The 16,924-nt window shown below is 49.1% G+C and overlaps 1 protein-coding gene across 8 annotated transcripts in view; it reads left to right on the forward strand.

Moving 5' to 3' along the window:
* The window catches only part of IQSEC2 (IQ motif and Sec7 domain ArfGEF 2), an 88,269-nt gene that overhangs the window by 30,141 nt on the left and 41,204 nt on the right, over positions 1-16,924 (forward strand). For 3 of the 8 annotated variants that reach the window (XM_030807449.1, XM_030807454.1, XM_030807455.1), the window contains exons 1-2: positions 8,690-10,181; positions 12,103-12,198. The exons of 1 other annotated variant lie outside the window; for it this stretch is intronic. In XM_030807449.1, coding sequence (XP_030663309.1) covers positions 10,156-10,181; positions 12,103-12,198 — 122 coding nt within the window. In that variant the 5' untranslated portion in view covers positions 8,690-10,155. Of the gene's footprint in view, positions 3,715-8,689; positions 10,182-11,981; positions 12,199-16,924 lie in introns of those variants that run through there. 4 more of the 8 variants (XM_030807448.1, XM_030807453.1, XM_030807452.1 and 1 more) reach the window with 3 other exon arrangements.

A 16,924-nucleotide genomic window follows, 5' to 3' on the forward strand; every position in this document is an offset into this window, starting at 1 on the left:
TATGAAAGCTGAGAGGTCAGCTCTGGACCAAGGACCTTTTCCACCTTCTCCTCCCAGGGTAAGAGGGCATGATCGATGCTGAGCTTCCCTGGTCTAGCGTTCACTTTCCACCCTGAATCTGTGCCAGCCCTGAGTAGTGGGATTTGAATGGACTCTGGATGTAACACATTCTAGACATTAGTACTATACATTATGGCAACAAGGAAAATTTTTTTGTGTGTGCTTGGTAAAAAAAGTTCACAAGCTTCAGTACGTTTTATTTTATTTTATTTTCTGGGTTTTTTTGTTGTTGTTGTTGTTATTGTTGTTACTGACCCATTGGTAGACATAGTAAGGTTTAAAGATGTGCTCAATCTGCCAGTTGGGGAGGCAGGAGTAAAACTTGGGTAAAAGTAAAGACAAGGGACCTTTGTGCATTTCCCAGGCCTTACCCCATCAGAAGCTTCATGAAGGCAGAGGTGTCAAGTATAGGGATTATATAGGAATGATGGGGGTGCTCAGGATAAGACCCACTCAGCCTTAACATCCAGGCTGGGGGCTATGGGATAGGCCACTGAGCTGAGCTGAGCTGAGCCCAGGCAGCAGAGGCACAGATGGGTACAATCCTTCCCAGCCACGGCTGCCAGTAGCATAATTGGCACCTTTGTGAAGAATAGAAAAAGATGTCCCTTTCAAGGGCACCCCCCTCTGAGTGGCTCCATTGAGCACAGCATGGGTTGGATATCAGCCCCTGTTCGTATCCTTTTGGCTGTGACCCTTTGTGCAAGGCACAGCTTGCCTGACTGTATGCAGCAGCCCTGGTCCTGTCATTCAGGCAGTGGATATGGGCTGGGGACAGAGGATGCCAGCATACAGACAAAAGTGTCTAATGAGACACACTCTGTTCTAGCACCCCAGACAGGGGATCTGGGGTAAACACACGGATACCCAGAGCCAAGACTGGGGCTGTGGGATAAACACACACTGAGGCCAGCTTTAATGCAGTCAGTCCCAGTGTCCAGGAAAGGGGTTTGTGACAAGACATAATTAGTCCTAGCATGCAGCCAAGGAGCATGTCATGGGCACAGCTTGTCCTAGCACTTAGGAAGGCACCTGTCTAGCAAAGGGAATAGATCTCAGTGTCCCCCCGTGGGTTTGGAGAGAGGCCACCCGAGCACGGGGCTCCTGCAAGCATCCCTGGTGATGTGCCTGCTACTTGTTGAAGAAGAAGAAGATTGAAAACATCTCTAGTTCTCAGCTCTTCCCAGCAAGGAAGTTCCTGGGACCTAGAGCTCAGGACATTTAATAACGAGCATAATCATAAGTCATGTGATGATATACATTTGGGCCTTTACAACTTACAGAAGTTGTCAGGGACTTTCTTTTGTCTGATCCTCCCAGTGACACTGTAGGTAGAACCTGGGCTGGCTTTATCATCATTGTTTTACAGCTGAGGAAACTGAGGCTCAGAGTGGTTATGGGTTTTGCCTGCAGCCAGGCAGCTAATATGTGGATTCAGCTAATATATGGATCCTGAGCCAGGATTCAAACCCAAGTCTGCCTGGCGCCAACCCAGAGTGCTACCCATACCATCACCACGGGAGCTCTCGACAGCCTGGCAGATAATAATCATCATCCTCATCCTCATCCTAATATTAGCAATTATAGCAATATTACAATCCCTGATTTACAGATGAGGAGAAAGAGGTTCTCAGAGAGTCAGTGCCTTGGGCTGTCTGGTTCCAAAGCCAGCATTTAATTTATTCAGACACGCTTCCTTACATCCATCCTGGGCCCACAGTCAAGGAGGCTATAGGGGCCTAGAGGAGTCAGCATCTGGGAAGTGAGGGTCAAATTCAGGCTATGGGAAGGGGCTAAAGCACGGCGTGTGTGGGGCAAGATCTTGACAACATGGTGGGAAGGCAACTTGAACTTGCAACCAGGGCTGGGTAGGGACCCACTTGTAAATTTTGGAATTCGCTCCAGTTAGAGTGAAGGAGAGCTTGCTGGAGCAGGCAGTGTCTGAGCAGGGCTGTTGGGGACTGCTGTGCAGATTTGCATAAGGAGGGTGTCCCCGGAGGTGGGATCAGCTTGTGGAGGAAAGCGAGGGGGATGGGTTTAGAGATGGGGAGCCATCCGTGGGGCTAAAATAGAAGATCTAGGCAGGAAAAGAGCAGTAAGGTCAGAAAGCGGGTCAGGGCTGGGTCACAGCGACCTTCTGTCATCAGTGGGGAGCTGGGGAAGTTGGAGGAGAGAGGCGAGGCTCTGTGGCCTAGGAAGGGCAGAAACACTGGATCCATGCACAGGCCTCCATTTGGGGGCAGGTTGCTTTCTAGTTGTGTGACTGGACAATCTGTTCATCTCTTGGAACCCCAGTTTCCTCATCTGATAAACTTCATGTGTGCGTGCATGCGTGTGTGGAGGGGGAAGGGCTCGGGAGGTAGAAGAAACACCGAGGAGAGGCGCTAGGCCTGGGCTTTTATGGGAACTGAATAGCAAGGAGAGAGCAGAGTCGGTAGATTGCAAGCCACCCTTGGCATGACCCAGGCCTGAGGGCTTCTAAAGTATGGGGTGCCAGAGGAAGTGTGGCGTCTAATTAGAGCTGAACAGCTGGTGATGGGGGTGGGGGGTAGGCATGGGCAGAGAAAGGTGCCTGGACTTCTTGTGGATCCCTGAGAAGTTGTCACAGATCTGACCTAAAGGCACCTTAAGCCAAGGTCCAGGAGAGGGATTGGCCATGGCTCGAGGTCACAAAGCTAGCTAGTAGCAGAGCCTGCTTCCTAGCTGTGCACTCTTTGCAAAATCACTTAACTTCTCTGGTTCTTAGTTTCTCATGGGTAAAATGGAAACAATAGTCTTGACTTCTCTGGGTTGATGAGAGAACTTAAAGTAAAGCAATGCTCGGTGTGAAATAGTGGTGCAACAAACTGTAGTGTCCTCCGCTTTCCCCTAACCCAATCCATTGTCATATGCTATATAGCCAGGCTGGAAGAATGTGAACAGGTGTAGAACTTGAAAACAGAGAGGGCAGGGGGGGCCTGATGAGGCCCTCACCAGAAGATGAGGGGGCCCAGGCCTAGAGGCACTGCTGCAGTGAGGGTCAGCCTGAACTTGTTGGCCCTGGGGACCAGGCTGGGGTTGCTAGGCACGCAAGGATGAAAGCGGGAGGAGGTGGCCTGTTGCTAGGGAAGGAGGGAGGGGGTGGGGGAGCCGCTGACACCCGTGGAGACGGGGACGTCCCTATGGCAACGGGAGCCACTGCAGTTGGAGGAGAAGTGGGAGGAGGAGCCTCCCACTCTGGGCCTCAGTGCCCCAATCTGTCCTACGGGAGTTTGGATTAAATAATCTCTTGTTTTGACCTCTTGGCAATCTGGGATGGCCAAGACCTCATGAACCATCTGTGGCTCCCCCATCCACATGTCCAAGGCACTACCTATCCCCAGAGCCATCCAGCTGCATCACCTCCCATGATGCCTCCCGTTTGGCTCAGCCTGGTTGCCCACCCTGCCCTGTTCCTACCACTTCCTTTGCCTGGAACCTTGCCACTTACTGCTTCCCAGTCTGGGGTTGCTGCAGACACAGATGAGCCAGCTCGGCCCAGCCCAAATGGGAGCTTGATGATGGCGTAGACAGCCAGTTTGTGAGGACAAAAGTCTAGAGGAGTCAGAGCTGGATTCTGACAGTGGGAGAGAGGAGGAGGTACCTTTCCAGGAAGCTAAAGAAGGGCAAGAAGGGGTAAGAGGTTTCTCTTCTCCTCCCCTTCCTCTCTGTGTTCTGCCGCCGCCTGGCCCAGCCCCAGGAAGTGGGTGACCCCTAAGCTGGCTGAGTGCCTGGTTGGCACCAAAATAAACTTGCCTTCTCTCTCTTCCCCTCCCCTTGCCTCTGTCCCCTCTGTCCTGGCTTTAATTAGCAGCCCTGGGGATGAGTCACTTGGCAGCTGGGGAGGGAGGCTGCACAGAGCTCAGTGAAGCTTCGACTCCTGCCCTGAGCCTTACGGGCAGCACCTCTGTGTTCATGCATGTGGGTGTGCACTGTTGCATGGCAGCGTGGCTGTGAAGAGCAAAGTGCAACACTGCATGCTGGCACATGGCCCTGCATGTCAGGGGGTCTGCAGAGAACCACATCTGGTTGCTGCTGTGTTTGTTTCTGTGTGCCACTGAATGTCAGCGTGTGTGAGCATGTGGCTGGAACGTGTGGCTGTGGTTGCAAGTGTCAGGGAACCAGGGAGCTTCTGGGTGAACAAACACAAATGCTGGACAATTGCATTCACCCCTCTCTACCTAAGTGTTCTTTATGCGATTTTGCTTACACAAACCCTGCACTTACATTCCCAGTTTTCACTTGTCTTAGTCTGGGTACACTTTGTTGTGAGGAACGGAAGCCCACTCAAGCTAGCTCAAGAATAAAGGGCTAATGAGGGGGACTATTGTGAGGCTACATTTCACAGAATCTAAGAACAGTTAATGAAATACAGCCGGGCCTCACACCAACTGGAAGTGGGACCAGAAAGTCGAGGACCAAGGTTGCTGTCTCACACTGTCTGCATCTCCTGGGCCCATGTCTCATCTTTCTCCATCTCTCATGGCTTGCATGGTCCCTGTCATCTCTTTTTCTTTCTTTCTTTCTTTCTTTCTTTCTTTCTTTCTTTCTTTCTTTCTTTCTTTCTTCTTTCTTTCTTTCTTCTTTCTTTCTTTTTTTTTTTTTGAGACGGATTCTTGTTCTGTCGCCCAGGCTGGAGTGCAATGCCATGATCTTGGCTCACTGCAACCTCCACCTCCTGGGTTCAAGCGATTCTCCTGCCTCAGCCTCCCAAGTAGCTGGGACTACAGGCGTGTGCCACCACGCCCACCTAATTTTTGTATTTTTAGTAGAGATGGGGTTTCACCATTTTGGCCAGGATGGTCTCGATCTCTTGACCTCGTGATCCCCCCACCTCGGCCTCCCAAAGTGCTGGGCTTACAGGTGTGAGCCACCACGCCCAGCCTATCATCTCTTTTGCATGGACTTCTCTCTCTGGACCAGCTTCCTCTGCTTGCCCATGGCCTGGCATGGCCACCAACCTGGAAGCTATATGACCTTTTCCAGCTTCAGGATCCGCCCCTCCTGCCATCGGACTGCAGTGATCCTCCAGCCTGTGGTAACACAAGGCAGCAAGGGGCCATGTGAGATAATTGATTCCCTTAGAATTGGATGAGAGGAGAGAGGCAAAACACTTGGTACTTCGTGTTTCTTCTGCAGTAAGCACGGTTTTTATGTGTACCCAAGTGAGGTCAGAGCTGGTCGGCTCAGAGGCAAACACTTGTAAGATTGTTTTTGGTTCCTATTTTATAGCAAGATGACCTTTGCTCACTGTGCTTTCAAGTTCCATATCCTTGCATCAAAACATGCTGCTTTGCCTAAAAGTGCCCTCTTATTTTATGCTGAGAAAGCTTTTAAATGTACAGTGAATATTACCATTGCTACCAGCTTGTGGTAATTTTTCATAACCTCAGAACAATTGGTATAAAGCTACTGAAGGTACAGCTGCTACCCAGCTCTTGGTGGCCTCAGGAATTTTGATATTTTATGAGTTCAGTGACTGAATTTATAGTTACCTCCAGTATATAATTACAAGTACACATTATCAATGTTATCAGCTTGATGCTGGAGCTTACTTTTCCACTAATACAAACCCTGCAAGTCTTACATTAATTACAGAGGGAATTAATGACCCCTTAGACAAGTTTTCACCTATGAATAAAGAGTTTGGAACCAGCTGTGCCAGTAATGACTGTTCTCCAGACACAGGAGCAATGTCCACAGCTCTGGCCTTGGCCCTGGCCTCGCATCCTCTGGCCGAGACTAGGGGCTTCCCATCACCTCCTCAGAGGCCTCCTGACTCTGGCCTGGCACACAGCAGGTGCTGTTATTTTTAATAAAATTGATAGTTTTATTATTGCTATTAAAGTCATCTTCCATATCTAAATGATAAACCTAAGTGGGAGAGATTATCCCAGGTTCTGGGCAGTCTCCTTCAACTCCTCCCCCTGCCCTTTTCTCACTGTTCCAAATAGTAATAATTGCTTTGAGTCAGAAAATGTCTGCTAAATATCAGGTACTATTACAGAGCACTGGAGACACATTATCTTTAATCCTTGTGGCCACCCTGCCAAGTAGGGGTGACTTATAGGTGGGGAAACTGAAACCTAGAGAGGTAAAATGACTTGCCCCAAATTGTCCATCCACACATCCATTCATTTATTCCTTCATTCAAGGATTTATTGAGTGCCTACAATGTGCCAGATGCTGCTAAATGTGGCTGATAGGGTGGTAACAGCCCTGCTGTGATGAAGCCCACTGTCTGGTCAGGAAATAGACAAGGAAACAGACAATTACAGACAATTATAGGGGAAGTGCAGGGTGCTGTGGGAGCACCACGGAAATATACTCAACCCAGCCTGAGGGCCAGGGAGGCTTCTCCAAGCCGACATCTAAGTGGAAGCTTGGAGCATGAGTAGAAGTTAGCCAGGGGAGGGGTTGGGTGGGGCAAGGTGAAGTGAAGAGTGTTGCAGGCCAGAACTGCGAGAAGAGTGTTTGGCACCCACATTTGTGAAGAACTAAAGGAGTATCTGCAGTGAGATGGCACTGTCATGAGAAATGGTCTTGTCTGGAAAGGGAGGAGAAGGTTTATCGGGAGGCTGGAACTGTGGCCCTGGTTGCTTAGATCCAGAGCTGAGGAGCTGCAGGACCCAGTAACAAGTTTCCATGTGACAATTGTGGGCCTGGGAGCCTCCTGGGTTGGCCTGGCCAACAGCAGGCTGGGATTCTAGTGGCCACAGTGCCCTCTAGTGTCCACCGGCCCACCTTGCAGCCTCCACCTCTGTCCATAGTCCCCCACCATGTGTGACCAGGTGCCCTGTGCTGAGTGCTGGGGACACTGGGATGAACAAGACACAGAGCTCTCACAGAGCTCCCAACAGAGAAGGGGCAGCAGGCATCTGAACCCAGTGTTGAGAGAAGCCGGCTGAGAGAAGAGCAGGGCGGAAGGACACAAGGGAGGTGACCCAACCTGCTTGGGTGGGGTCAAGGCAGGTTCCCAGAGGACACAACATCTAGCCGACTTTTGAAGAACAAGGGGGAGCCAGCCAGGTGGGGAGATGACAGTGGGGGCACAGTGGGACAACAGAGGTACTATTACAGAGCATTTGACACACATGCTCTTTAATAAGGCTTGGAGCAGCAGAGTGTAGCTGAGAGCTGCAGGTGCTTCTGTCTGGGTGGGGTGCAGGTTGAAGGTGGGGGGAAGGCTGAGACTAGCTGGAGGTGTGGGGTAGGGGCTAGCTCACAGAAGGCTCTAGGATGCCTGCCACCAGCTCATCATGGGCACTTAGTGAATGGAATCATATAAGAAGCTTCCCTACCCTTTGGGATCACAGACCCATCCGAGGATCTGATCAAAGCTAGAGATGTTCTCCCCAGAAATTAATGCTTTTCATACAACTTTAGGGGCTTCAAAGATACTCCCCCCACCCCACATGCCTGTCCACAAACCACAGGCTGCCAAACTGCTCTTCCTATAGATACGGAAACCCGCACAGAGGCCTCCAAGGCTCTGCATGCTGGGCCCCCACCTCCATCTCCAGTCTCACCTTTCTCCCCTGTGCTTTTCCCACCCCGCCACGTCAGCCTCTTCGTGCTTGTTGGAAATACCACCTCAGGTCCTTTGTCCAGGTTGTTTCCTCTGCCTGGAATGCTCTCCTCCTGCCATCTCTACTTTTTGCTCAGTTGAATTGCATTAGTTGGTGAATGTCTGTCTCTTCTCACTTGGATATAAGCTCCGTGAGAGCAGGACATTGTCTACCCTTAGTGACTGCTGTATCCAGCACTGGGGACAGTGCCTGGGCCACAGCATCTGTCGAATAAACGCATGAAGGCCCTGCCAGTGCCCCGTGGCTGGGTCAGGCTCCTCGCCCTTCTTTCCTTCCTCCCTTCAGCCCCTGGTGGGTCATCATCTGAGTCTGTTCAGCATGCTCAGCTGTGACTGAATTCCAAAAGTGGTCCCAGGTTCAGGGATATTTTCTTAGAAATCTTCCTCACTATCCCTGAAACAAACAGGCTTCCCATGGGTCTCCTCTGCCTCTCTGGGAGAAGGGTCAGACTCTCTCAGGTTCAGGCTGAGACTCTTTACCATGTGCACACTTTGTCTACCTACCAAATCCCTACAAGAACTGTGAGGTAGGAATTGCCACTCCTCTTCCATAGATGAGCAAACTGAGCTTCAGAGGGCTTACCCAGCTAAAAAGTGATAGGGCAAGGACTTGTACCCAGCTTTACCAGGCACCAAAGTGTAGGTTCTTTGTCTCACCAGAGAGGGAAAGGGGCTTACCCAAAGTCACACAGCATCATCCCTTAAAGCTACCACTACACTTTCTTTCTTTTTTTTTTTTTTGTACAGGGTCTTGCTCTGTCAAGGCTGAGTGCAGCGGCATGCACTGCACTCAGCGGCATACAGGGTCTTGCACCCAGGCTGGAGTGCAGCGGCATGATCTCAGCTCACTGCAGCCTCCGCCTCTGAGGCTCAAGCGATCCTCCCACTTCAGCCTCCCAAGTAGCTGGGACTACAGGTGTGCACCACCACACCTGGCTAATTTTTGTATTTTTAGTAAAGACAGGGTTTTGCCATGTTGCCCAGGCTGGTATCAAACTCCTGAGCTCAGGTGATCCACTGTCCCCCACCCGCCCCACTGCCCCCGGCCTCCCAAAGTGCTGGGATTACAGGTGTGAGCCACTGCACCCGGCCCAGCACTACACTTAATGTCTCTCGGCTCCTGCCAGGTCAAGAGGGTTCAGCTCTTAGGGCAATAACTACAAATGGGCACAAGGTGAAGCTGCTGCAGGAGCTAGGAGAGTTCCTCAAGGAGAGTTAAAAAAAAAAAAAAAAAAGGCAGGTGCTAAGGCCAGAGCCTTGAGGACCAGGGCTTTGAGGGGTGGGCAGAGGGAGAGAAGGTCACCAAGGACCCACAGATGCCAACCTTGTGGTGGTCCGGAGGGCCTCTCTCTCTCAGTAGCTTTGGCTTCCTTGAGAGGAACCAGCTGCCCCAGCAGGGAGGCAGGAAGGCTGGCCTGTTGCCTGTCAGCTTCTATTTCTTCTAGATCACTGGCCCCCTGGCCCCTCCCAGGGCCGCCTTCTGCTCAGAACAGTCAGGGGCCTGGGCTCTGGGACTGTGAAAGGACAGGAGCACTTCGAGCTGGACCTGTGGTATTTTCAGGAGCCCTACATCCTTCAAAGCCAAAAAACTCTCTCCTTTCTCCAGTCCCGCCCATGTGGAGGACGGAGAGGTTGCTGTAATAGGCAGGCAGGGAGCCAGGGCACCTGGAGTCTACTCTGACCTGCTGCATGAACTTTAGTAAGACCGTTCTCCTCTCCAGGCCTCAATTTGCCCATCCATAAAGTCAGGCTGGGCAGTTTACTTGGAAGAACAGCCTCTTGGTATTTCTTTTGATTTTCCCTCTTCTCTTCAGGAAGCATTTCTCTCAGCCAGTCTAGAAAACAACCCAGAAGAGTGAGAGCCTATTGCAGTGGGAAAGAGTATTGGCCGGGGCCCCATCTTGATACCCCAAAATGGGTGATTTGAATTGTACTTAATATGCAGAGTCCCAGCACAACTCCTAAACATAGTCTCTTTAACTGTGCTGAAAATAAGGGTATTTGTGAAAAGCTTCTATGGAAAGGTTTCTGTATTCACAAGGTAGCAATATGGCTGAAGGGGCAGATTCCAGGTTTGGGAATAGCCAAACCGGGTCTTGATCTTGGGGTTCTGCCACTTACTAGCAGTATTACTTCACTTCTCTCCATCTCAATTTTCTGTTCAGGAGAATAGAGCCAGCGATACAAACTTGATGGGGTGCGTGGGGAGATTCTAGCAGAGGTGCACTGAGGGAGCCCAGCCTGGGGTTTGGCCCAGAGGAGGGACTGTGAGCTCTCCAGGCCGCTTCCTCCTCGGAGGAGTTCCCAGCCCTCCTGGAGGAGTAGGGGAAGGAGCAAAGTTTCCAGTTGCAATCTGGCCCACAGCCCAGCTGGCCGGGCCCCGCCTTCTTGGTTCCTCCTCCTAGGGAAGGACTGGGGAGGAGGGGGTGGTGACACGGTGGAGACACCAGCTAGGCCAGGGGGCCTGCCCTTGGGACAGGTCCAGACCCATGGAGCCCCCCGGGAGGAGCAGCAGGTAGGAACCTGGGCCCTGCAGCCTGGCCCCCTCCCTTCCTGCCCAGGCCTGGACCCAGTCCCTGGGCTGCTGATTCAGCAGCCTCCTGGCTTCCTGGTTCCTGGCTCCCTTCTTGGACTCTGAGAGGCCTTTGGCCTGGGGGAGGGAGCCAGTTCAAGTGGGAGATCCCATGGGCATCCAGGTGCCCAGTTCTGGAAGGACCCTGGAACCCTGAGCAGCACAGCCTGTGGCCTGTGACGGGTGAGCTTGGCTCCTACCCTGCTCTACTAGCCTTGTGTGCGAGGCACTGCAGGGCTCCAGGCTCGCGGCCTCTGAGATTCTAACACCAACATTCCAGCAGCCTAAGGGTCTCTGAGTCTCAGATTCAAAAGAGATAATGAGTCAAGGACTTGGGCAGGAGACTGGCACCTGAGAAGCAGTCGCCCTGATGATGATTAATCCAGAGCCTTCGATAAGAAGAGTCTCAGATTCAAAGATTCCCTGTAAGGTTCTGAGATTTGGACATCCTCAAATTTGCAGCTGGTCTGGCCCGCAGCCACGTCTCCTGGCTTTTACAGGGGCTTTTGAATGGCCAGGCCCTGACCACAGTCCGCCTCTGTGGGCTTGTGGGGGACAGGGGCTGGCTGACCTGGAGGGGTTGGCTCCACTCCCAGCTTGCTCTGGCTCCGGCTGACTGGCATACCTCTGGCATCTGCGCTGCACTGGGTAGGGCAGGGACCAGGCCCGCAGCCTCCCTGCTCTGCTCTGCCTCCTCCTCCCCTTGGCCATTCTCCGGACTTTAATCGCAGGAGGCAGGAGGTGGAGGGGTCTTTGGACCCTGCACTAGGGGTGGTGGGGGGCGCAGCATCAGGGGTGGAGTGTGGGCCCTGCCTTGGGGTGGGGGGTAAAGCACTGGCCTTCAAAGCAAAAGACTCCTACCTGGAACCACCCCATCCTCTGCCTCACCCACTCAGCCCTGAGTCCCATCCTGTCACCAAGACCACTGAGACCTTGTCAGCCTCCTCCACCCTCACCCTCCTCTGCTCTGGCGCTCTCTGCCTCTCTCTGGCTTCTCTCTGTGTCTTCTGTCTCGCCCTTTCTCTGTCTTCCTCTTTCTCTGTCTTTCTCCTTTTCTGTCTCTTTCGGTTTCTCTCTGTCTCTCTCCCTCTCTTCCTTCAGTGTTCCCCCTACCCACTCACCTGGGTTCTCCCCCTTCTTTGGGCCCAGAGCTTCTCCGTCCTCCATCCCTTCCTCCCTTCCTGTGAGGGGTCTTCTCTCAGGGGAGCCCCCATGCATCTTTCCCCCTTCTCTTTCATCCCCCCTTCCCCTCCCGTCCTCCCTACCCCTGTGGCGTCTGATGTGAGGAGGGCTCCCTTCCCCCTTCCCTGCTGTGGTGTCCCAGCGTCTCTGTGGCTGAGGTCCCCACGGAGTCACCTGGAACACAGGAGGCCCAGCCCGGCTCTTTCGTCTCTACTGCCCCCTGTTGTCGTTGTGTTCTGTATGTGGTTCGAGTGCCGTCCTCTCTTTCTTGACTTTGTGGTTTTTTTCTTTTTTTCTTCCTTCCTTCCTTCCTTCCTTCCTTCCTTCCTTCCTCCCTCCCTCCCTTCTTCCTTCCTTCCTTCCTTCCTTCCTTCCTTCCTTCCTTCCTTCCTTCTTCCTTCCTTCCTTCCTTCTTCCTTCCTTCCTTCCTTCCTTCCTCTCTCTCCATCTTCCTCCCTCTCTCCCTTCCTCTTTTCCTTTCTCCCTTCTTATCTTCCTTCCTTTCCTCCCTCCCTGCCTCCCACCCCTCCTCTTCCATTTCCCATCCTCCATTCCTCCCAGCCTTCCCTTTTCCCCTCCCGCACTCACTCTCACCTTCTTGCCCCCATCGCCCACCCTGCCACTTCCCTCCCTCCCTGTCTCTCTCTCTCTGTCTCTCTCTCTGTCTCTTGCTGTCTCTCAGGTCCACAGCGTCTCATACTCTACACCAGTATTGCTGTCCTACTCAGGTCCTTGACTCCATGAAGCTTACCCCCTCAGGCAGGCTGGCAGAGAGCAGGTAAGAGCTAGACCCATCCCTCCCCCAATTCCTCCTCCTTCCAGACAAATATACAGTGTCATTGCCAGCCCCTCCCACCTCCCTGAGCCCCCGCTGTGCCTGTGGAATGGGTGTCCGAGTGTATGAGGAGAGTGCCTGGGATCAGGTCAGCAGACCAAAGAGGACATTTGGGATCTATCTGTAGTTTGTCCTTCCTTAAAGCAATCCTTCCCTAGAGACCTGCCCCAAAAGGCCTGAGTGGTTGGTCCTAGACTATGTGATATTCCAGCTTTTTTAAAGGATGAATAGGAGTTTGCCAGTTGGAGAGACTTAGGAAGGGCAGTTAGGCAGAGGGAACAATCTGCCCGTATCTTTGGAGAACGTTATTTCTTTTTTTTTTTTTTTTTTCTGAGACGAAGTCTTGCCCTGTCACCCAGACTGGAGTGCTGTGGTGCGATCTCGGCTCACTGCAGCCTCTGCCTCCTGGGTTCAAGCAATTCTCCTGCTTCAGCCTCCCGAGTAACTGGGATAACAGGCATGCGCCACCATACCCGGCTAATTTTTGTATTTTTCTTTCAGTAGAGACGGGGTTTCACCATGTTGGCCAGGCTGGTCTTGAACTCCTGACCTCGTGATCCGCCCGCCTTGGCCTCCCAAAGTGTTGGGTTTACAGGCGTGAGCCACCACACCCAGCTGGAGAACATTATTTCTAAGCTAATTAGAAAACCTATTTTATGTTTCTAATTACAACTCAATAAAAGGAAGTATTAACAGCAACAGTGAAAAGGCTAGGCCCTCCTCCCCGTTTGAAAGTTTAAAAATACTTGTGTTAAAGAGGAAGTAAGAGTGGAATTTATGGACTATTTAGAATAAATGTCAGTGAGAATACTACAAATTAAAACCTATAAAATATGGGCACAGGGATTCCCAGAGGAAAATTTATAATCTTAATTGCTTTTATTAAAGAACAAAATGGTTTAAATTAAATGGACTAATTATTCCACTCAAGAATCTAGAAAAAAACAACCAAAACAAAGCAGAATAATTACTACAAATAAAACCAGAAATTAATGAAATGGAAAACAAAAGATTTGATAAAGTATTAATAAGTAAGTAAATATGACTTTTGGAAAGACCAGCTCTACCTAGTTTGGTAGACATTCTTTGGCAGATATGATTAAGAAAAAGGCTAAATAAATAAATACATTAAGAAATAAGGAAGGGGGCCGGGCGTGGTGGCTCACGCTTGTAATCCCAGCACTTTGGGAGGCCGAGGCGGGCGGATCACGAGGTCAGGAGATCGAGACCACGGTGAAACCCCGTCTCTACTAAAAATACAAAAAAAAATCAGTCGGGCGTGGTGGTAGGCGCCTGTAGTCCCAGCTACTCGAGAGGCCGAGGCAGGAGAATGGCGTGAACCCGGGAGGCAGTGAGCCGAGATTGCGCCACTGCACTCCAGCCTGGGCGACAGAGCGAGACTCTGTCTCAAAAAAAAAAAAAAAAGAGAGAGAGAGAGAGAAAAGAAAAGAAAAAAAGAAAATATTGGTTGGACGCAGTGGCTCATGCCTGTAATCCCAGGACTTTGGGAGTCCAAGGTGGGCAGCTCACCTGAGGTCAGGAGTTCGAGACCAGCCTGGCCAACATGGCAAAACTCCGTCTCTACTAAAAATACGAAAATTAGCCGGGCGTGGTGGTGTGTTTAAACTAGACAGGTTTAACAAACAAACAAACAAAACAAACTATAGCCTAGTGCCACATATTAATAGAGCAACAACTGTTTTCAATAAAAGATTATCAAATGGAATCCATCAGTGTATTAAAAGAAGAATATATTGTGACAAATGAAAGTTTGCCCCAAGAGTGCAGGGATTGTTCAACATTAGGAAATGCTATTGTAATTTATTGTATTAAGATATTAAAGAGAAAATATCATATAATCATCTCCATAAAAGCTGAAAAGTGATCTGATTAAATTATACATCTATTCTGCTGTATTGGGGTAGTTTGTTACACAGCAATGGATGACTAATATAGTAAGCTAGGAATCATGAAAACTTCCTTAACTTGGTAAAGAATTTTTATCAGAAACCAAAGAGAATCATCAAATGTAACAGTGAGGCCCTAGATACATTTCCATTGAATTCAGGAACAAAATAAGGATGGCTGCTATCACTGTTATTAACTAATATTTTTCTGGAAGTTTTAACCAATGGGATTAACAAAAGAAATACATAGCATAAATGTTAGAAAGACAGAGTTAGAATTAGCATTATTTGAGGATGGTATGATTGTCTACTTAGATAATCAAAGAGAATAAAATGAAAAATTAGTAGAACTAAGAAGAAAAGTCAGTGCAGTGAGTAGACACAGATAAATATACACGCAAACCATGAACTTCTCTGAGTACCAGCAATAACTAATTAGAACACGTAATAGAAAAGATCCCATTCACAATAGAAAAAATAATTCTATAAAACCACTATGAATTTACAAGAAATGTGAAATACTTCTCTATAGAAAACTATAAAATTTAATCAACGGCTGTAAGAAGACTTGAGTAAAACAAAGTTATATCTTGTTCCTGGATGAGAAGAGTCACTGTGGTAAAAATGACATTTTGTTCCCAATTTGGCCAAAACATTCATTGCATTCCTTATTAAAATTTCAATGGTATCTTCTTTGGGATTTGAGCGATTGAAGTTTAAAGTTCATTCGGAAGAGTAAATGTTCATGAATCACTAAGAAAATTTTGAAAAAGAATGCAGGTGGCTGGGCGCGGTGGCTCATGCCTGTAATCCCAGCACTTGGGAGGCTGAGGCGGGCTGATCACAAGGTCAGGAGATCGAGACTATCCTGGCTAACACGGTGAAACCCTGTCTCTACTAAAAATAAAAATTAAAAAAAAAATTGGCCGGGCGTGGTGGCGGGCACCTGTAGTCCCAGCTACTCAGGAGGCTGAGGTGGGAGAATGGTGTGAACCTGGGAGGCAGAGTTTGCAGTGAGCCAAGATCTCAGTCTCAAAAAAAAAAAAAAAAAAAAAAAAAATGAGGGCAACTTGTTGTTCTGTTAGATATAAACTTACCATAAAGCTGCAATAATTTCAAATGTTCTAACATCACAGAAATAGAGGACTACAGACATGAAACAAAATAGAGAGTTTAGACACAAACTCATGTTCATATGGGAATTTAATTTATGACAAAAGACATCTCAAATCAGTGGGGAGTCAATAAATGAGATGGGACTATTGGTTACCCATTTGGGAAAAAAATTTAAGTGAAATCCCTGTCTCATATGAAAACAAATATAGGCCAGGTGCAGTGGCTCATGGGGTTACATACCTGTAACCCCAGCACTTTGGGAGGCTGAGGCGGGTGGATTGCTTGAGCTCAGGAGTTCAAGAGCAGACTGGGAAACATGGCAAAAATACAAAAATTAGCCGGGCCTGTTGGCACATGCCTGTAATCCCAGTTCGGCAGGATGAGACAGGAGAATCGCATAAACCCGGGAGGTGGAGGTTGCAGTGAGCCGAGATCTCACCACTGCGCTCCAGCCCTCCAGCCTAGGCAACAGAGGGAGACTCTGTCAAAAGAAGAAGAAAAAAAAAAAGCCATAAAAGTACCAGAAAAAAATCTGGAATATTTTAATAATATTAGGGTGGAGAAAGCCTTCCTGAGCATGACTTAAAAACCCATAAACTATAACATAAAGAGTAATAATTTTGGCTACATTAAAATTTAAAACTTCTGTGTGGAGAAAGATACTATACACAAAATTAAAACATAAACAGGCTAGGAGAAAGTATTTACTACACAGATATCAGGCAAAAAGTTAATATCTCTGCCTATGTCTATATCACCTTCTGGAAACTAGTAAGAAAAAGATACAAAACCCATTCAAAATGGAGAGATAACATGGTATGGCAATTCAGGGAAGAACTAGACAATTAGGTAATAAAGGAGAAAATATGCCCAAGCTTACTACTAGTTAAAGAAATGTAGCTAAAGCAGGCCGGGTGCGGTGGCTCATGCCTGTAATCCCAGCACTTTGGGAGGCCGAGGCAGGCGGATCACGAGATCAGGAGATCGAGACCATCCTGGCTAACACGGTGAAACTCTGTCTCTAGTAAAAATACAAAAAATTAGCCCGGCGTGGTGGCGGGCGCGTGTAGTCCCAGCTACTCAGGAGGCTGAGGCAGGAGAATGGCGTGAACCCGGGAGGTGGAACTTGCAGTGAGCCAAGATTGCGCCACTGCACTCCAGCCTGGGCGACAGAGCGAGACTGCATCTCAAAAAAAAAAAAAAAAAAAAAAAAAAGAAATGTAACTAAAGCAATGAAGTGCCATTTTTAGGTTCCCGAATTAAAAATATTGGAAGGTTCTGGAGAAACAGAACCTCTCAGATACCTTGTGCAAATTGGTAACATTTTTTATGGTGCTAGTTTGTCAATTACCACCAGAATCCTAAATGTCTGTATTCTTCCATGCTGAGAACCATATCCTGGAGCTAGATTTCTCCAAGGTCTTGCTTCCAGAAGGACCCCAACTTGGCCAGCCAGAGGCCTTTTCTAAAACACCACAATCCAAACTGCAAACACAAGCCAGACTGTGCAACTCTTTATCAACTGCCCTTGTAGGATATCATTCTAAACGAACTCTTAACTAAAAGGTACATGATACATGCTTCTCAAAACAAAGACAAGATTATGTGAGTAGGAATAATCTTTCTTTGTAGCCAGACTGCAAACA

This window comes from Nomascus leucogenys, chromosome X, assembly GCF_006542625.1.
Source record: "Nomascus leucogenys isolate Asia chromosome X, Asia_NLE_v1, whole genome shotgun sequence".
NCBI classification, from domain to species: domain Eukaryota; kingdom Metazoa; phylum Chordata; class Mammalia; order Primates; family Hylobatidae; genus Nomascus; species Nomascus leucogenys.